The sequence below is a fragment of the Passer montanus genome, unplaced genomic scaffold (genome assembly GCF_014805655.1).
Source record: "Passer montanus isolate IOZ18808 unplaced genomic scaffold, ASM1480565v1 scaffold191, whole genome shotgun sequence".
In the NCBI taxonomy this organism is placed as follows: domain Eukaryota; kingdom Metazoa; phylum Chordata; class Aves; order Passeriformes; family Passeridae; genus Passer; species Passer montanus.
Window position 1 is genome coordinate 304,731 of NW_024366492.1, and position 21,572 is coordinate 326,302.

The window sequence follows — 21,572 nt, forward strand, 5'->3', positions numbered from 1 at the left end:
GTGTCCCTTTCTGTGTCCCCATGTCTTACCTGAAGCTGGAGGAGTTATTTGAAATGTAGACATAAAGAGTCCATTTTCTATGATAATTTATCAAGATTTCCTCCCTTTCATGGAGATGATTTAATTAATGTTATTTCCTCGTTATTTAGAATGAAATATCTGATTTGTGTAGAGTAGTAGTAACCTGGGACCAAAATGAGCACTTTTCATCAATATGAATGAGGGGCTTTATTTATTTACTTCCTTCTTTCTTGCAGCTGTTGCAGCAATGCAGTGAACCAACTTTTTACTTCAGCTATGCTTTGTATGATTTTTCCTTGGGTTTATCTGTACTTTTCAGTCTTTTTGATGTCTTTAATAGAAAAATAGTGCAGTAACCAAAGCCTTAGGTTTCTAAGTAACCTTTCTGTGTCAGATAGTAATGACTGCAGGCCCTGTATCCAAGTTTAATATTGTAGAGGCCAGTTTAAAGTAGGAACTATTTCAGTCCAGCACATAACATTTGTGACACCTCCTGACACTCTAATAGCAGGTTTTCTAATATGGGCACGATTATTACAACAAATGCTGTAGGTCCCCTGAGTTAAATGCAATACCAGGAATTATTTCTCAGACACCTGTGTGTTTCTGCTACCATCCTGGATTATTAGAAGGATGTACTGCAGGCACTGACAACATCATATATGTATTCAGTTTAGGGAGGCTTCTGAGCTGATGTGACAACTTCCTAACTGAGGTGCCTCTGTACTCTTTCTGTCACACCTAATGCATTGATAACTCAATTGGCAGTGACCTGCAAGGATAGGATGCAACATTAGAACACTACTGATAAGAAAGCACTTGAGGGATGATAAATAGGGCAGTGCACATTAATAAATGCTACTTTTGGTGCACAGAGAGCTTGTGGAGCTAAAGAATAAGAGCCATGTCCAGGGATGCTGCTGCATGTAGTAAAACTCGTTCAAGAACAAGGAAATCTGAGTGATGGAAGCAGCAATGGAAATGGTGTTACCCACAGCATTAGCACACACAGGTTGTCTTCTCCTGAACCATGCACTTTGCCAGTGACAGGGGTGCACTCTGAGTAGAAAATGCCCAATCTTTTACCTCAGTATAAATAGGCATCCTGGGGCATGCAGGATACTGTCATCTGTCCCTGGGCATCTCCCATCCTCCTTCAGAACTGGTAAATGACATTCACTACTCCTTTCTTGGAAATGTGCAAAAAGGATTTCCATAGAGAGTCTTTGGAGATTTCCTGTTTTCTCATGTGTGTAATAGATTGGGTCAAGCAACAAAGAGGAGGGATGAAAGAATAAGATTTAATTTTATATGCACTCTCCTGTCATCACCATTGAAAAAAAAATGGATGAAAAGAGAAATTCTGCAATACAGGTGATGTCAGTGTTAAATTAAATTAAGATCATATGATTTTATGCAGCAGCTGTAAGACTTCAGTTATGGCAGTGTTCATAATAATAGAGTAGATTCCAAGCTAATGTTAACAAACTTCTCATGTGTGAATAATTAATCAGAAAAATAGCAGCATTATCTACAGTACTTTAAGCCAACATAGATTAAATGTATAACCTAATTTATTCAGTATAATATAATTTATTCTGTTTTGGGGCATCTGAATTGTACCAAGATTAAGTTATGACAGATTAAAGAAAGAAAAGTAATACTGAGTTGTATTTCAGCATATCGTTCTAAAACAGTATGGATGTAAAGGACACCATCTTAAGTTATTGATTATCAGAAACTCATAAAAGCACAGGCTCTTAAAATCTTTTAAATTATGGATAAGGAAATTTATACTGCAAATCAGGGAGTACCTGGTTTTGATTTTCTGCAAATTGCCAAAATACAGAGAACTAATTGCAAGTTACATCCTTTTGATTTGTAATTATTGAGTAGTTTCAAACAACTATAAATAATGATCAAAACCTTAGTCCCATCATGGCTAATTAGAGAACAGTTTTAGAAATGGGAAAGCTTTAATTTTGTGTTCTCTGTGAGCAGAGAGATTAGTAGGGGAAGAAAAAGTGGAAATTCCTATTGGGGTATTTACTGTTTTTATCTTCCTGTTTCACAGGTTTTGAACACCTCTGTAGAAATCTTCACAACCCTTTGTGATTCTGCTGGCCTGGGCAGAGCATATGCAGCTGTAGCCGAGATCCTGGCAAGGTAGGTTAGCACATCCTTGTCTGACTGTCAGTGCAGATTCACTCAGCTGTGAAAGACTTCAATTGTTAGAGGTCTGTCGCTTTCCATTACTGACTGCTTAAATTTTAAGCAGTGCCCTTCTAGCAGTAAGTGACCCTTTCATCGAAAGTTATTTTAAACTATTACACATTTTTTAAAGTGTATGGTTCTAGTTTTTCTTTGCCTGTAAACTATAACATCCTTATTCTTCCACATTTTGAGGGCTTTTAAAGTGTTGGGTTTGGTGGTTTTTTTGTTTGTGGAGGACCTTACCTTACTGGAAAATAGAAATAGAGACCTATTTTCCATGTTAAGAAAGAAAGAAAATCTGGAAGAATGTAGCAAGCTTCAGTAGGTGTCTCAGTGTAATATTTTCTAAACTGTAAGTTTCCATTTATTGCACTCACTTCTTCTGTGGAGGCATTTCTGGTTTGTGCATGTGTAACTAGGTACAAATTTGTTACAAATATAGTGCTTGTTTTCAGTATTTTTATTTCAGCATCTGGCATTAAAATCTTCCTCTGGGTGAATAGTTCAGATACAAATAATTTTGACATAAAGTCGTCTAATTAAATTATCATATGAAATAGGGAAAAAAGAGATTAAAGTGAAGGTTGCAGCTTATTCTTGACTTATCCTATGTTTGAAGACCTCAGTGCATATGATGCATGGTAGAGTTTGGCAATTGTTTATGGAGAGGGACTTGTCACTCGGTTTATTTCGGTGTGCAGAGCAAATTCTCCTCTTTGAGTCAGATCCTTTGTCTCTTGGCCTTATGCAAGCATGTAGGGATCAGCCACAACCACGGTCTTCTTCAGCTCTCTGATGCATAATTCATATCTACATGTATTCTGAGCATCCTAAATAAGGACAGGAGAAAAGATATTCAAAAAGACACAGAACAGACGAAGAATACCAGGTCCCAGTTTTAAAATTCTCTTAAAGCCTAAACAAGAAAGATTTAGTAGCTAAATCACCAGCTGTTGCAATGAGTACACAGTTTTCTGAGTTCTCAGTAGCATTCATGAGCTCCTTGTATTCTCAAAAAGCAGCAGTCTGGGTAGAGGCTGGGTTAAGATAGTCGAGAGAACATCCCTGGTAAACCATGTATGTTAATTTCCTTTCTGTGATTTAGGCATTCTGGAATGAGAGCACATGCATTTATTCACTCAGACATTTCAGATTTTGAGATCTTTATTAACTTAGTTTACCAAACCCTTCATCTGAAAGATCATGCCAATGCAATTCTTTTCTTAAAAGCAGACCTAAACACAGAGTGGCTAGTGATTTTCTTCTGTATCAAATCTGTATTCCACACCTTCTGGGGGCATTCTTTAGCTATCCAGGAATGGACAGTCCCACTGCTATCCTGTTGTTGCAATTTGAAAAAAAAGAAAAACAGGAGATGAGGACCAATGGAAGCAGATACTAAGAGCAGTAAGATTCCTCAGTTTAGTATTTAAGGCATTCTCCTGGAAGAGGAATATAATTAATATAATTAATATAATTAATTTAGGTGAAGGAGTAGTTCGATCTCATATGTAGGATCAGGGATTGAATCTATTGAAGAATAGATTAGAGAATAGATTGAGTCTTCTTGGTGAAGACCCAACCATAAATCCTTTCTCTGGAAAATGGCTGTTGTTTTACTTTTTATAAAACCCATCTGGTAGTTATGCCATGAGAGCATTTACCAAATTAAACACCTTACATATATACCTGCTCTGATGAGCTTTGGGTATGTGATGGGCATTAACTGTTCAACCCTGTAAAATGTCACAATGGTTCTCAGCAACTTTCAGTTGTTTGAGAAACTTACATGTGGAAAAGTCTGGTCACCTATGAATTGTAGAATGATAGAATCATAAAATAGTTTGAGTTGGAAGGGATCTTTACAGGTCAGCTAGTCCACCCCCTATAGTGAATAGGGACATCGTCAACTAGATCAAGTTGCTCAAAGCCCCATCCTGGCTGCCTTGAATATTTCCAGGGATGGGGCACCAACCCCCTCTCTGGGCAGCCTGTTCCAGTGTTTTGCCACTCTCATTGTAAAACATTTCTTCCATACATCTAATCTAAATCAACCCTCCTTCAGTTCAGAGCCTTTGCCCCTTGTCCTGTTGCAGCAGGCCCAACATTTGCTCAACAATTTGTCTCTGTCTTTATTATAAGCTGACAATAGATACTGCAAGGTCTCCCTGGTGACTTCCTGAGGCTGTACAACCCCAGGTCTCTCAGCCTGTCTTCGTAGGAGAGATGCTCCAGCCCTCTGAGCATCTTGGTGGCCTCCTCTGCATCCACTCCAACAGATCCATATCCCTCCTGTGCTGAGGATGCCAGAGCTGGACACAGAACACTTTGGATAAATGCACCAATAATCTGTCACTGCTGGTGACAGATTCCCCATATTCAGCTTGTTCAATTTTCCTTTACTTGTATTGTTACCTGATCTAGGCTAGATTTGTGTAAATAATTGTAAATTTGATGGATAACATCTTCACAGGAAGATGACCGTCTCCCAAAACTAATGCATTACAACCATAATGTCTGTGAGAATTTGCACTTATTTCCTCATGACAGATTGGAGAAAGTGCCTGGGCCCTCCTGAATGGCTCAGAACCTCTCTATGGCTTTGGAATATTTTGTGAATTCTTTGCTGCAGATGTTTCCAGAGACTATGGGAAACTGAAAATCTTTATCATGTGCATTTAGTCATGTCATTTTCCATGGGAAAGAATCTGACATAATAGCATCATGTTCTTGACTTATTCTGCCAGTGTCCACCATGGTAATGACTTCTTGTGGACACATGATTTATACATCCAATTCCATCACATGAGCAATCCTATAAAAGGTGCATATTTTCATAAAAGTCTAATAGGGGTAAAAATCTCATAGGGCATTTTAGCATGAAACTGGAAAATGAGTTGCTGTAGATATGTAATCTCTTCTGCTGAAGTCATCATAACTGTTCTGTGGGATCATGAATGACTATATCTTTAGGAAATTGCATTTTATGCATTTAGGAAGGTGATGTCTAAGGAGATAGAAAGTATATGGCTGTATAAAATAACATGTAGATTTTTGAAGGAACTATAAAATATTAGCCCTTTGAGTAGGAAAGACCTGTTTATCATGTTATCAGGTCTTGTGCAGGATAAAGTGTTTCAGTAATCTTTCTAGCATACTTTAAATATCTCAAGCTGTAGTGCTTCTAAAAGTACTTCCTTTGAAAAATTGTTAAACTGTACCAACTGATTTCTAGCTGGCCTAAGTGAAGTCCTAACAGTGAGAAATATCTTTCTGATATGTATCAAATTGATTCCTGTTTTCCTCAAAGAGGTTATATGGCCTAGCAATTTTCATATCTTCTATATGTGGAGCAGAAGTTTTGATGTGAAAAGTAAAAAATGGCCAAAAATACATCAAAACATTTCTATTAATTCATGAAATTAAGAAAACCTTTTTACATTTTCTCCTGTCACTGATTCCATTTGCTTTATTACTTTCAGCCTCTAGCCCATAAACTTGGTGGTACAATCAACAAACCCCTTAGTGGCTGTTTCATCTCTGCTCTATTTGATTTCTCCACTCTGAGTAAATGATTAAGTTTTCATGCATTGGTTCAACCAAAATCTATGTTCACTCAACCACATCCTTTATTGATTACTTCTACTGCAAACAGTAGGCCAAGTGTGATATACATAATTGGACAGTTGTCAGGGGATGTGGGTGTTAACAGTCCTGTTTTCCCAATTGGAAACTGGAATCACCTTGATACACAAATATTCTGCACTGTTTCATTCTCATTCCTTGGACCAAGGAGTCCTTTTCCTCAGAATATATGTTTTTAACTCTCAAAGGTCTGGTTGAATGGATTTAATGATTATACCATATAATATGCTCTTCAAGTTGCACCTGTGCACTGCATATAGAAAACTAGAAAAACTGGAATTAATATTTGTCTAACACTTTAACCTTGTCCTTTAACTTATATAAATCATATGCTGTATTGCTGTAGGGAAACATTTGATTTTCTTTTCTTTGGAAAAAAAAACAGGTTAAAAAATATATGTTTCTAATTCTGAAATTTAGATGCCTTTTGACATTTGGTAAATGTTTACAGTCCAATGTATTTTGTATTCTCATGATAATAAAATACTTAACTTGGGAAAGTTTAGTAAATCCAAGTCTGCTAAGTGACCTCTATGCTTTACAGTAGCATATACTTGAGCATTTCAAGAATGTTAGTTTGCAGTGATTTAGCATCCTTTTGTAGTAATCTTACCCTCTTAGTCACATGCAGAAAATCACTGCAATATTTAAAATTTGCAGCTAAGCTTTGCTGTGTTTCCTGTTTCATGGCAGGCTGTTGTAATTAGTCCAACAGCATAAAAGAAGGAAATTCAGAGTTCTGCCAGATTTTGAAAGTACATATCCCTAATATAGTTTATAATAAAAACTGTATTGTAAATAAATGCCAGGCCATCATTTCCTGCAGGAATATAGCAGCTGAAGGTAGTTTAAGATGGTGAGAAAATAAATCACAATTCTTTATCACTTACAGAAGCTCCTTTTTTTGTGAATTTCTTAATTAAGACTGGATTTTCTGTCTTGCTTGGTGCCTTGACATTTAGCATGCTACACTCCTACATTAGTGACTCAAGTTCATGGCTAATATTGAGGTCATCTGGAATAACACTCCAGCCTTAAAGGGAAAAAGGGCACCCAGCCTTATTCACAAGAAGCTCAGATGTCTGTCTTATATCTTGCAATCACACTGCTGAGGTCTTATATTGTTAATATGACTGGCTTTATTAAAAAAAAAAAAAAAGGAAATCTGCAAATGTTATTGTCAAAGTATGTTAGCCAATTTTCAAGTTAGATGCAGCTGTGACCTCAGGTTGCTCTGAGCTCACTGGGATTTGGGGCTGGCACCCGCAATCCACAGTTTATAGGTTTGCCTGTGTGACCCTGACCACCTTTGATCCTCCCAGCCAAAGGGCAGTATTGTGTTCAGGGAAAGGCTGTCACCCCAGAACTGAGATACAGCACTTTTATGGAGCTGCTGCTGCTGCACCACCAGGTTCTAGAGCAGCTCTGAATGACAGAAAGCCTTACTGAAAAAAACCCCTTCATACCTCCTTCCCCTATTTTGGATGTGAGGTCCAGTTGAATTGAAAATATTATCTGCAGCTCAGTAGAAAGAAAAAATAAAATAATGGAAGGTTCAAAAGCCCTGTTAAAACATCCACCTGTGTTTTGATTCATGGCCTTAAAATATGGCACAATATTCTGAAAGAAAGTTTTGTTCTATTTTGCTGAAAGGATCCAGTTTTGCCCTCAGACATTCTGTGTGAGGTAGTCTCACTGGGCTCAGCACAGGTAGTGCTGGAGGCCATTTGGAAATAAAATCCAGTCATGGATGAGTCACCACAAAATAAAGTTGCTTCAGAACAAGGGGGAAGATCTTCAGCATTTGAAGAAGCCATCTGAGTAAATATTTCATTTTGTCCCTGTCCTTTGCTTCAGTCAGGGAAAATCAAATGAGGCTGTGAAGTACTTGGGAGAGTTTATGAAGGATGCTGAGAGCGCTAATCTAAGCCAAAGCCTGGTGGATGCAAATGTCCTACTTGGAAAAGTTCACAATGAAAGAGTAAGTACTGTTTGTAGTAATGATCTCAAACAACTTGATTTACTTCTTGGTAAAATTTGGGTTTGCCTATGAGATGACAGAGGAGGATTTGATCCAGGTGTTGCATCTTGCAGGAGTTACCCCAGGAGAAGTCACTGTGTGACTAAATGAAATGTGCCTTAATTTTCTGAGAAAGGTGAAAATTTCACATCAAATTTAACACAGAGTTTTGTTCTAAAATAGATGAATAAAAAACTCCAAATTCAGATCAAGACAAATTTACATGCTGTGAAAAATCTGCATCCAGATCATCATTGGCGCCATATATGCCCATAAAGAGTCATTGGTTAATGCAAATGAAATTTTATTGCACTATATATGAATGTATGCTGCATTGCATACTAATGGAATGTTTACAATCTTAGCTACATTTCTTCTTTACATTCTCTCAGCCAAATTTATGACATGGATTCTAGCAGCAAGTAGTTTGTCAAAGGTCTGTTAGCAGTGGAAGGACTTTCTCTTGTCTCTGCTTGCACTGCAGTGACACTTGGGTTTTGAAATCAAAAGGGTTAAAGACATTGCTGCAAAAGTGGAAGAGTCATGCTTTAGTACCTTTTTTAGATCTGAATTGCTACAAAAAATTATTTAGATAAGATAAGTAATAAAAATAATTTGTTCTGTATGCTGGATAATATGGAACTTAGGAAAAACTTCCACTACGAATAAAATAAAAAATAAATACCCTTGCCATCTTCTGTTGTGTATTTTTTTGGTCATAATTTCTGTGTGTAATATATTGAACAGAGTACTTTCGCCTTTTCACTTACACTATCCCTAAATACCCCTTTTTTTGTTTCCTGGGTTGCTCTCACTACTGAAATTGATGTCCTTTTTGTCCTGTTTTTATTTCATAAGCAGTAGAAATTTTTTTACTCTATAATCTCTAAATTGGCCTGAGAGTGTTCTGTTTACGTGTGTTCTTAATATAAATGCTGAATTTCCCATTGAAAACTAAGTTTTAAGGTCTTTGACAACTTGATGAAGTAACTATAAAATGGGTCTGTAACTTAGAAGAAGGGTCATATAACACTGTGCTGAATTATTCTCCTCCAAATCTGAAAAATAATTAAATAAATTCTGTTTAACTACCTTCTGTATTTCATTCCTTCTTCCACCATTGCTAATAATCAATTCAATAGAACTGGTATTTTAATAACTAATCTCTATTTCATTATTCTTCAAATTCTCTTTCTCAGTTCAGAATTTTCTGCCTTGAGCCGAGGTGTAGAAGAGCACAAGTGCAATAACTTGATCATATTAATGTATACAAAATATTTAGTTTAAACATAAATTTAAAAATCTTGAGGTTTGCAATTCCCTGTTTTCTATATATTTTTTTCTGCAAAGTCAGAAGTGTTTAGCAAAACTGAGTGTGACTTAACATTTCCTCTTTTGGATCACTGCCTGCTGGTGTCACCAGTATTCTCTAAGTCATTATTAGGGTCTTTTTATTCAACGATGTATATCCCCCAGTGATAAAATTTGTAGAAATACAGTCCATCAAATTAAAGATATTTCTATTTATATCCAGATCTATCCATGGGGACCTTTAGTAAACCTGGGGTATAACTCTTCCTCTTCTTCCAAACACAAATCACTTTGACCAAATTCACTTTGCTCTGTCCATGCTGTTGCTGTACCTTTCCAGTTTTCTCATCTCACTATTCCCTCACCAGCACTGTCTTTCTTTAATGCTGTACACACAGTTTGCTTTCTAGTCACAATTGTTTCATCCAGATGTTTCTTGTTTCCTAACATGCCTGGGTTTGTGTTATGCAGGAGTAGTAGTTCTCATTTCCCCCAGTTCAATAAGCAGGTTGCTTACTTAATATATACACTCTGAAGTTTGCATGATAACTCTGTCATTTCTCATTTCACTTTTTCTGAGTTTCTTAGTCTGATTTGCTACATTCCTCTCACTAATTGTATCACTTAACCTGCTATAGGTCTCATGAGTATGGTAAGTAGGTGTTTCTGCTTTTTATTATATTACAGCTTATCATTCTTTATTCATTACCATGTCCTCATAGGTCTAATTCTGCTCTTCTGCAGTATTAAACAAAGCTGAAAGACTACCAGAATTGTTATTACTCTTTTTTTCCTTTTTTAATCATAAGCACATTTTAGCAGTAATATGAGTTTTCATCCCAAAAAGTGGTATCAAGTGAAACAGGTACCAATTGGAGACTCACCTCCCAGTCTCCATACAAAAGAGAATGTCAATCTTACTAAATCAAGGTGAGAGTGAAGGTATAAAACAAAATGAAAATGCCTGAAAATGTTTTCAGGGAGGAAGTTTCTGCCATCAGAGCAGCAGAATTCCATGTCAATGGTGGGATAGAGAGATAAGTTATTTGAGTTTTCAGTTCAGCAACAGTTGAGCTATATTTTTCCTACTTTTTCTCTTTTGTGATTAGGAATATCCCTGGGGGTTGTATACCCTTCTCTTCCCCCATAAATGAGTAAGTTTAAATTTCTGTTATTTTCTGTGCTTTAAGTCTATCACTTCATTATCCTCTTTTTTTTTTTTCCATTTTTAGGATTTATTTTTTAAGATTTAATACTACCATAAATTAGGACCTTTTCTCACACAGATATGTTGAATGCAGGGAAACAGTAATTTCTAAACAGCCTGGCTGCAATCTGTATTAATACTTAGCATTGATATTCTTGGATTTGTCTGCTCAAAATGCTACAGAAATAACCAAAAACCTGTTCAATTCAAATATATGAGCAGTGTTATCTGGATTTGAGAGGTTAGGAAACTGCAAGGGAGAGTGATTTCCTTAATGCCCTGCCATGAGTCACTCCGTGGGCTGCCACATCTCTGAGGTGGCAGAGGAGCAGGCTCTGATGTCAAAATAAAATACAGGTGACTACAAGTAGCTTTTAACATTATTTTCTGGTTTTCTCTCTTCTTTACTAGGGGAGCTATAACGAAGCTCTGGAATATTTCAGTCAGGCCTCTGAGGCAGCGAAAGCTTTGAACAATTTGCCCTTGGTGGCTGAAACAGAGAGTTACTGTGGCATCGCCAAGGCTCATCAGCTGATGGTGCCGTTCAACAGCCACGTAGCAGCAGCAGCCGATCCCCTCAGCCTGCAGTGCCTGCTGGCATGGAAGCAAAACAGAAGTGACATGTGCACTGACCCTCTTCCAGCCGGTAAGGCAGTGCTTATGAAACACATTAGTGCTGCATTGTCCTCAACACTTAAGTCATTTTTCTTGTAGAGTTTTATTAAATTATTTCCTGGGTTTAATCCTTGTACGGAGCAGAGGTTGGGCTTTATTCCTTTGTGCGCTTGTTTTAGAGGCTGAATTAAACAGGTTAAAATATAACTGGGAGAAGTGGAAAATAGTAGTTGCTCTGGATGGTAACTTTCAGTAATTTTTTCAGTGCTGTTTGCCAGAACATCACAGTTACATGTTTTAGTCAAAACATAATTGTTTTAATCTTTAAAGATAATAGTAATAATCTCCATTTGCAGTACACTTTTCAAGTGCATCCAAAAATAAGATCCCTTTTACTAAAAGTGAGAAGTAATTTCTGCTTGACATAGTTCTGAATCCAGAAAAACATGCTGCTTTATTTTTGGTATCCTTGTACTTGACATTAGAGAGAAAGGGAAAAAATAAAAGCAAGTCTGCTTACTTTACTATGTTTCCTTATCTCAGAAAGAGCAGAGGAGGACTTTGTATGGAGTAGCCCTCTTTCTTCATGGGTTAAATTTTCTTTGCTCTTTTTCCCTTGTACAATACATTAATACAAGACAAACTGAATTATGCATTATCTCCAAGTACTGATAGTAGGAAACTGTGTTGTACTGAGGACAGGGGAGGTATATGTCTACTCTACCTTAAAACTTCCTGCTCTGCATTCCTGTGAAGAGTGTGAATCTGGATTGCAGTGGAAATAAATGACAACTGGGGCAGTCACAATATGGAGCTTCAGGGTTACTTTGTTATTCCCTCAATTATCCTACTCCTAAAGACAAAGAACTGCCTGGCTGCTGCTTTCTTGCGTATCTCACCCTCTCACAGAAGTGGAAAATTAAGTATAACTTCAGTGGTGAATTTTGTGTATTAAATAAGTGGTAATTGAAGATATTAGCAGTTTAAGAGAATCCAGGATGCCAGAGGCAACACTGGGAGCTACTGAGAATTATGGAACAAGGGCATACATTTGGAGGCTGAAGAGATTAATTAGATAGCATTCTGTTTAAAGTTCTAGTGATGGTAACACTTTTTCAATGGCTATACATATCTATATTTGTGATTTGTGTCTCAATAAGTGAACATCTAGCACACTGAGAGATTTTGTTGACTGTCAGAGTTATTTGGGTGTATGTCTCCTGTCTAGACCTGTAGTGCAAATGCAGAGAAATCCAACAGAGATGGTCAGGAAAAATAATTCATAAAATAATTTTATATACTATAATATATATATTTTATATATATTTTGTATAAGGACTACTAACTGTAGCTGATAAAAATAAAAAACAAAAATCAACAATGGCAACAGCAAAAAAAAACCCAAAACACAGGAACCTCAAAGACATGGAATGAACTTTGTATCTCCAATATGAATTTTAGTTCTTGCACTTAAAGGGGTTTTCTGTTCAACTTTTATATATGGCTTTTCCCAGTCAGTTGTGAAACTCATTTATATCCTGAACTGATATGTTCCCCTTTAAGCTCAAGAATCCTGCTCCTCTTTAACAGTACTTCAGGGATAAACAGAGTATGATTAGAAAAGCCCTTTATGTCCTGGCAAGCGTGGTACCACAAACAAGTTTTGCCTGCTGAGATTCTCTTCCTTCTGTATTTCTGCCTAGTTTACTCTCTGTTACTTTCAGTATTGCAGTTTTCATTTCAGTTCCAGTTCACTCCAGGAACCCTGTGGCTACTGCATATTTAGCAGCTCTTCCAGTTCAATATCATTCTTCTCATTAGTGCTCCAAGCTTACTCTCATGATACCCAGATTACATCCAGGAAAACATAGTGTCACACTGTCAGCACAATCTGTAACATTTCTCATGTTTCGTGTGCCAAATCTCTCGTTAGTACTGGCATTACATTTTTAATATCTTTGTCTGGCAAAACATGACCTGGCACCAATTCAAGATTAGGATTTGCTGGCTTTGAGTTTCAGGTACAGCCTTTATTCTACCTTCCAGGAGAATGTCTGTGCATCCTATGATGAACTCATCACTTAGGAAATTCCTGCTGTGATAATAGAGCAGTATTTCTAGCTCTTTCAAACAGCTCAGTGTTGATAATCTACTAGATTTTTCTCAGTCTTTTTGAGGATAGAACAGAGAAAGACAAGATACAATGGTAGTTCTTAATCAGCAGGGAAATTTTATGAAAGGGAGAAGAAAGGCAGTACGTTTTTATTTCTAACTCTTCTGACTGAAAAATTTTTCTGTGTCAAAAAAATAACAGTAATTTCTGTATTCGTAGGCAAAAGAAATACTTAAACTAGTGGGGGAACAATTACATTTAAATTCAAGTACTGCCATATTACCTTATGTCGTTCAACCAAGACTTATTTTCTAAATCAATCATTCCAATAACCAGACAGGAAGAACCATTAATTACTCAATTTACCTCAACATTTATTAATAAAATAGATGTTTTGACTAGAGTTGTCATGGACAAAAGGGATGGGATTGTCAGAAGACAATGTTTAAAAATGCAAAGGAGAATGTGTTTCTATCTGCTGTCTTTGACTCAGTCACCTGACTTCACTTACAGGAGAGTTATTTATATCATTGTGAGATGCCACTGCAACAACAAATATGGTTTTATTGTTCTTTTTATGTTTAGTAAAGTGGATAAAAAACATTATCAGCAGAATCAGTAGGCAAAAAGGATTGTGACTCCACATAAAATCCAAAAAAGGAGCCTACAGCCTAACATTGTCTGATGAGAAAACATTTCACAGGTCTTTCAATAAATAATCACCTGACTTGCTGCATTTCTAGAGGAAAGAAGAATAATTAAAGGTGCTGAAGGCAGGAAATTTTTGAATCAGATTTTGCATGTTGATTACATTAAATGCTGACCAGAAATTGTTTTCTGTGAGTCTGGCAACTCTCAGTGCAGATTTTTGCGTCTGGCAGGGCTGTGGCTCAGCAAAAGCCCTTGAATGCTTGAAATCATCTGAACACTTTCAAGAGTAGATTTAAAATGCATTGTTTTCCTCATCCTACAAAGTCTTCAGCTGCTTTTTTGAGAAATAGATGTGCTTTTGACAACAATTTAGATTTACATTCCTTGACTTTGGAGAACTTGGCAAAATTGACACATTTTACTGTAGATTTCCTGTCTTTATTTTGTTGGAGGTTTTTTATGATAGCTTTAAATACTGCATATTGTCATCAATTCTGAAGTCTTATGATCAATGGAATTATCTGGTATCATCAACTTCAGCATGATCAGGACTATTTCTAGTATTCCACACCTGAGCAGCTTTCAATATAATTTAAAATGCATGCACCATCTAAGCCTATAGCTTGGAAAATACAATCCAATGAGGTTTTGTTCTTACTCCCAAATATTCTTTCTCCAGCCTCCTTTCATGGATGTAAGGAATGATACATTCCATAGTGTGACTGTGTCCTTTTGTGTTGTGTAAAAAATTACATTTTCATCCTACTGATTCACATTTTTGAAGGCTCTTTAAGATGTGTTATAGTCATTTTTCTGTGAAGGAATGGGCTAGCACAAAATTTCCAATGTTTTGGAAAACAGCAATCTGACCAGGTGCATTTTAGATTGAACGTGTGTGTACCGTTAATAAAAGGATTATCCATAAAGAATGGGAGAGGCAGAAGTGAGATGTGAGATCAAGAATTATGCTAGACAAATTCAGTTAACATTTTTCTACTGTAACTTACCAGGGTGGTGTTTATGGGCCATTATGTGTGTACCGTTGTCATTTGTTAATAAAAGGATTATCCATAAAGAATGGGAGAGGCAGAAGTGAGATGTGAGATCAAGAATTATGCTAGACAAATTCAGTTAACATTTTTCTACTGTAACTTACCAGGGTGGTGTTTATGGGCCATTTTGGTAATCATGTCAGACTGCTTCATAATGCAATAAACTGCACTTTTTTTAATGTCTCTTTTGCCTAAAGTACACTAATTGCAGGAAAACTTCTAACATTACCTCCTCCCTCTCAGCAGTCTGTGCACTGTGTGCTTCTTTGGAGATAGGGAGAAACTGAAAGGATTTTAGAGACAGATTTTGGGGTTTCTCAGAAAATGCAGCTGAACATGAAGGGAATTATGAACACAATTGTTCATCTTATATAGTGTGTATTTAATGACAGACATTATTGTTCGCACTGGAAAATAAGAACTGTGACTTTAAATTGTATAGAGGAGGTGTGTGAGCAAGTACAGACTCCAAGGCTGTCCCTGTGCCAGAGGCACAAAGGCTCACTTCTTAATAAGCCCGTTTTGAAAGGAGTTCAAATGCTTCAGTCCCCTACTGAAATTCACAGGATGGCTTCTGTACCTTTTTATGGGGTTTCTCAAACAGAATTTCTCCCTTCTGGAAAAATACAGTGGCTAAAAGATGTGAAATATATGCATTTAGGAAAATTATTAGGAAAACGAAAAGTTGAGAGGTGATTCTGTCTTTTTTTCTTTAAAATTTGGTAAACTTGTGCTGCCTCTTCTTTATTCACATCACCTAGCACTCATTGCTTTCTAAATTTTATCTTGTCTCACCTTTAGCTTTTAAAATATCAGTAATTTTTTATATTAATGCTAGATATACTCTGAAAATATTCCTACTAATACTCCTAATACTTACTAATACTCCTACTAAGTCTTTATGTAGTCTTAACTACGTGTTGAAATAGACCATGGTTGTGTATAGATGTTTATGGCTTGGAACAGGTGTGTTTCTAAAAATCAGCTTAAGTGGTTCATATATGTTATATTATTTATTATTAGTTGGGATTTGTTTTTAAGTATGTGTTAAGTGTGCTTAGAGATACACTGATATTTTTAGAAAGTGAGAGTAATTGCTGCTTGGACTACAGAAAGAATCAAGTGTGAAGAGAAGAGCTGAGGGTGACAGGGAGGTTTTTCAGCACCTTGTGGCTGGATGCACCAGATTCTCAGTGAAGAGCCTGAGAACACGGTATAAACATCTGTGTCAGTTTTGCCAGGTGTGCAGTAGCTTGTTCTATTTTCTGTTGATGGCTAAAGTTTGTCTGAAAAGAGGAGAATGCTGATATTCAGTGTTCTCATGCTTTGTACAAATGCAATATCACATGGGTTTTACTGTGATTTCTTTTAAATACCAACGTAAATAATTGGGAATTGCTAGACAGGATCAGATCTAGGTCAGGTGTGTGGATTGTCCGTGCCACATTTAAGAGGAGGATTCATGGAACATGTTCATGTTTAACCATGGATTAATGCATTAGAAGTTTCTTCATAGTTTTTGCTGAGAGCTGGCAGTTTTTTATGACTAAATGGTGTTATAAGTTAAAAAAAATCACTATCACCCTGACTATGATTGTGAGTGTTCTTGTCATCAAAGTTACATAAAAACATTTTACCCAGAGGAGAATTTGGATCTTATCTAGGCTTTTTGCCATCTGATGTTTCGTTCGGAACCATCTAAATCTTGCCACACATTTCCTTTAGACACATCCTGTGCTAAATATTGTTGGCATCCAGCTATGTTTTCTCAGACAAGCTCCCTAGATCAGCAGAAAATGGTTTCCCAAATAAGGTGAATTGTTCTTTCTTGTGGAAAAAAAAAGTTGGAAGTGATGTTCAGGCTGCAGTATATTGTCAGACCCTTTAGTGTAGCTTTATGCACTGAACTAGCATCGTTTTGTGCATTGCACTGTCAGTACTTCTACATAAGTAGAGTTCCTTTCCAGTTTAAAAAGAAAAAATTCTCAGGGTAGAAGTTCAGTCCTGCTTAATTTTATAGAATGATGCAAAAGAAATTGAACCTCTTGCCCAACCTTGTTAGGCCACTTCTGGAGAAATCTTTGATTTGAGTCACCTAGAAGCTTTTGGTTTGACTGCAGCATTGATGAAGAGTCACAAAATGAGGCAGCTGGCAGGAGTTGTGCTCTGGCAGTGCCCTGATGGCAGCAGGGCCAAAGTAGGAAAGGCCAGTTGGAAAAGTTCTGAAGTGGCCCTAGGGCCTCTCCATGTGCCCATCCTTTCCTTTCCTTTACTTTGTTGCATACACGAGCAGAGGTGTATCTAGGGGGTTTATGCTCAGAAAGGAGAATGGATCCTCACAAAGAGCCAGAGATAAGATTTTTGTGGGTTTGTTTAATATTGAGGTGGTTGTTGTCATGTTGTCATTAGACTTCGTAAAGAATCTAGTCACCTAGAAGCTTTTGGTTTGACTGCAGCATTGATGAAGAGTCACAAAATGAAGGAGTTGTGCTCTGGCAGGAGTTGTGCTCTGGCAGTGCCCTGATGGCAGCAGGGCCAAAGTAGGAAAGGCCAGTTGGAAAAGTTCTGAAGTGGCCCTAGGGCCTCTCCATGTGCCCATCCTTTCCTTTCCTTTACTTTGTTGCATACACGAGCAGAGGTGTATCTAGGGGGTTTATGCTCAGAAAGGAGAATGGATCCTCACAAAGAGCCAGAGATAAGATTTTTGTGGGTTTGTTTAATATTGAGGTGGTTGTTGTCATGTTGTCATTAGACTTCGTAAAGAATCTTTTATTGGTGCTGTCTGCAAACATGCCAACCAGTCTAGACCTCAGGCCAACATGAAAACAGCTCTCTGCTGCAAACCCATCCTTACCCAAAGCTCCCCAACAATCTTTGGACACAGAAAATCAAAGCCAAGACAAAGAAACTGTGTTCAGTGCATATGTTCTGTAACAGAGCCCTTAGGTCATCTCAGGAGTCACAGGCAGTGTATCAAACAGCTTCCTTCTCCTGGGTTTCCCAATCCAGCTTTCTTTTCTGCATCCTTGAGAGTTTTTTCTGAGATCCTTTTCCCTGCCTAGGTACATCCTTTTGTGTTTCTATTATAAGTAACAAATTGCTGGTTTTATTAAGACTCTGTGTCTGAAGATGGTCAAAATTTAAATGATTTACATTTAGAATAAGCCAATCTATTTTGAAAAGTGAAGTGTTGTACTTCCACAATTTTATATATTTATGAAACCATGTTTCTTTCACCCAAAAATTCACATCTCTTTATTTTTTTCTGTAATCACCAGAGATACTTTGTGATTTTTTTGAACTGGTTTTGAAACATTTACCTTTTTTTTTCTTTCTCTTCATTCCTTGTCTGCTCTCTTGTGTTTTCTTTCCTGTTCTTCACCTTTATACTGAAAATTATTCCTTCTCATTTTTTTGCCTTACACCTTCACTCCAAATTCCAATTTTATATATGTTTATGCCAACGCTTAAGGAGTGTAAGTCAGTTACCTCTATACTGAGTAGCTGGCATCTCAACTTACATCTTCTTAGATGTATCTTTTGTGCTTGTATTGGAATCAATAGGACAGTTTTGAGAGTTTTTTCAGTGTTTTCCTACTGTTTCCACACTGTTCTTCATGCTCAGTGTTTTTATTACATAGGGGTCAGAGAATGGAGTGGAAAGAATCACACTTCCTATTGAGTATCTTGACAAGTTGGTTAATAGAAAGTAGTGAAGTATCAAAATGGCCTTTAAATAGATCTTAATCACCTGTGGGAACGGATTGATGAAGTTTAAGTACACAACTGGGTGATTAATTAGCTTGAAGATCCAAATGCATGCGTAAGTAGATGACCATGCCTCCAGGCTCATCCACTTGTTCCTACTCACTCAGTTAAGCATTCAATATTATCTATAATATAGAATATTCCCATGGAAGGCCTCATATGGGTCTCACCATAGAGCCAAGCAATTATTCAGTATTTTTCATGGTGTGTCATACAGCTATATCATTTTGAACATGGAGCTACTATCCTACAATATTGACATTAATAAGTATTCAATAGAGTAATTGATTTGGAGAGGGTGATTTGAAATGGTTCTTGTTCAAACTTTTTTTCATGTTTTTTCCATGTGGTTTAATATAGTTCCTTTTCCTTACAATTCTGGCATATTTTTAATTTTGGGGATGTTGAGCTGCTGTGGATATTAGTCAAACATAATGTAGCTGGTGTCAGCTCCTGTAGGGAATTAATCTTCCACAGCAGTTTTTGAAATGGGAACTGCAAGTGCCCAACACCCCTCAATAAGTAAACCTTATGTTTATTCATCTGCTAATGCCAATGTCTATGGAAGCCAGTACTCAAGCCCTGTCTTTCTTGTGAAGGTGGATTTCACTGTCTGGTATTTATAGGTCACACAGACAGAGATGTGGAGCTGCCTGACTGGGTCTGTGCATCCCAGGTGGGCATCTGCTAGCACTGTGCATTTCCCTCATTGCTGCTAAAAAACTGAAGCTGAGAACTGGAGGATTCCTGTGCTCTAGAGTAATCTTGCTCAGCTCATGTTGGGCACGCAAGGAATTTGACCAATAGGAACTCCAGCCCATACCCAGGTGGCAAGGAAAACCAGTTTTAGGAACCAGGAGGGGAGAGGAATGTGTGCTGCACGGTATCCACTGACTTCTTATCCTGGGTGCAGCACTTGCAGCGCTCTGTTTACCTCACACTTCAGGCTCCTGCTGGAAATGTCACTTCAGAGTGTTATAGAACCAAGTTCTGTGACTCCAGAACCTTTCGATCTGCCAAACAGTGCCTTGAAATATGAAATTCTCCAAGAGTGAGCTTGTACTCACTGATACCTTTAGCTCAGTTCTGAGAATAATATTAAATCAAATTAAATTTCATTTTGTTGATATTCATACAAGTATGCACACTTAGGCTGCAGTAAGAAGAGAATTGAGATGAAACATTGACTATTTCAAACATTAAGAAATCAACTGTAAATTGAAGAATAACTGGATTTTTGTTCTTGTCATCTCTTATAGATCTTGAAAAGGCTCATTATTCATACAAGGAAAAATAATACTTCAGTTGCTGTATTAAAAGTGTCAGTAATGACTGCAACAAGTTAACTGTGGTTACCAAAAACAGATAGCTCAGGCTAATGACACAGAATTTGATTTAAATACATTTTATTTTTGTTTAGTTCAAAATAACATATTTCTTTCTCTCACATAATTTGATAAGTTTTTAATGATTGTACTGCAATCCATTTGCCATTTGGAAGATGGATGTGCATTTGGAGTACATGAACATATACGTGTGTACCTACAGAGAGAGAAACTGTATGGCAAAGAGAGAAGAATGTTGAATATCTATTCAAAATTGTGGACCAAATACTGCTTTTTTTATGCCCATGAAATCTTACTGTTTTGAGGAGGGTGGCACAACTGTAACTATAAGTAGATTTTGCCCCTTTGAACTGCATTATCAAAAACTTCAAGACAAGCAGAAGTTCAAATAATTGGGGGAGTTGCTAAGTATGATATTTATGCTGGAGAAAATAACCTAAATAAGAAGGAGGTTCTGACTGAGGCTCTTTTAATAACTGGATTTTAGTACATTATATTTTGTATTTCTAAATAATATTATTGGTGGGAAATGCTAAAAATATGTTACTCACTAATCATAGTTGTAGTATATGTAAGGAATGATCATGCAACTAATATGTGGAAGATGCAGGAGGAGTCCTAATACGTCGTAGGAAAATATGGGGTTAAAGTGGACTATATTTTAAGCAGTGTTCAGTTGACTTGCTGTGTGGGGAGAGACTGAGCAGTCCTGGCTAATGACTTGTAGGTACTGAATCCTCAGGTCTCTCAGGTGGTTTCACTCGACCAGTTTCAGCAGGATGATGAAAAGGTTGAGATAAAATAAACTGACAGTTGCTACTCATCGCAGGCAGCAAGCTGTACCCTGGCAGATGAGACCCTGGGAGCCCTCTTTTTTAAACAAAGGCTTTCACTGCAGTGAGCAATGAACTCCACACAAAAAAGGAAAAGGAGAGAGAGATTGGCAGCTGGTGACCGACAGGAGGAGGGAAGGGAGGGAAACTGAGAAACACAGCAATTGTTGGCTAATTAGAAGCTATTCCCACCTACTTAATACCAACCCATTAAGCAGAAAACACTTTTCATCTTACTCTCGCTGCTACACATGACATTATACTCCAATCAATACCCTCCCACTGGCTGCCCCACTGCCCACAAATGAATACATTGCAGTTCAAGAATGCGGTAATTGAGTTGGGGCAGTGAAACTGCAGCTCACAGTCAAGATCTTTTTCTGAAGATATGAATGTAATGTTTGATGCTTGGATAAAGAAATCAAATCCCTGTATTGACAGCTGTCAGCAATTGGCAAATGGATGAAGTCAGCAATGGATCCATTTTGTATTGAAGTGACAATAAGAGTTTATTTTCAAAGTGGGGTTTTTCTCCTCATTTGAATAAGAAATCTAGAGGGTTTGCACCCAGGTGAATAGATTTTTAGGGGCATTTTGAACTCTCTTCTTCAGTTATACCTACAAAATTTATAGATGCACACATCATTATGTGCATGCAACAGTACATCTCATATTTTTTATTTTTAGTTTTGTAGGATACATTTACTCAGGCTACTTTTTAATTTCATTTCATTAGATCTCCCTAAGATTTTTAGGCATCTTCTTCAGTTTTACAA

At 37.1% G+C, this 21,572-nt stretch overlaps 1 protein-coding gene across 1 annotated transcript in view; it reads left to right on the forward strand.

The window, feature by feature from the left end:
* TTC29 (tetratricopeptide repeat domain 29) overlaps positions 1-21,572 on the forward strand; it is a 98,980-nt gene that overhangs the window by 44,734 nt on the left and 32,674 nt on the right. Inside the window, exons 6-8 of the mRNA XM_039706399.1 lie at positions 2,096-2,187; positions 7,738-7,861; positions 10,830-11,064. Of these exons, the coding sequence (XP_039562333.1) occupies positions 2,096-2,187; positions 7,738-7,861; positions 10,830-11,064 (451 nt within the window). The remainder of the gene's footprint in view (positions 1-2,095; positions 2,188-7,737; positions 7,862-10,829; positions 11,065-21,572) is intronic.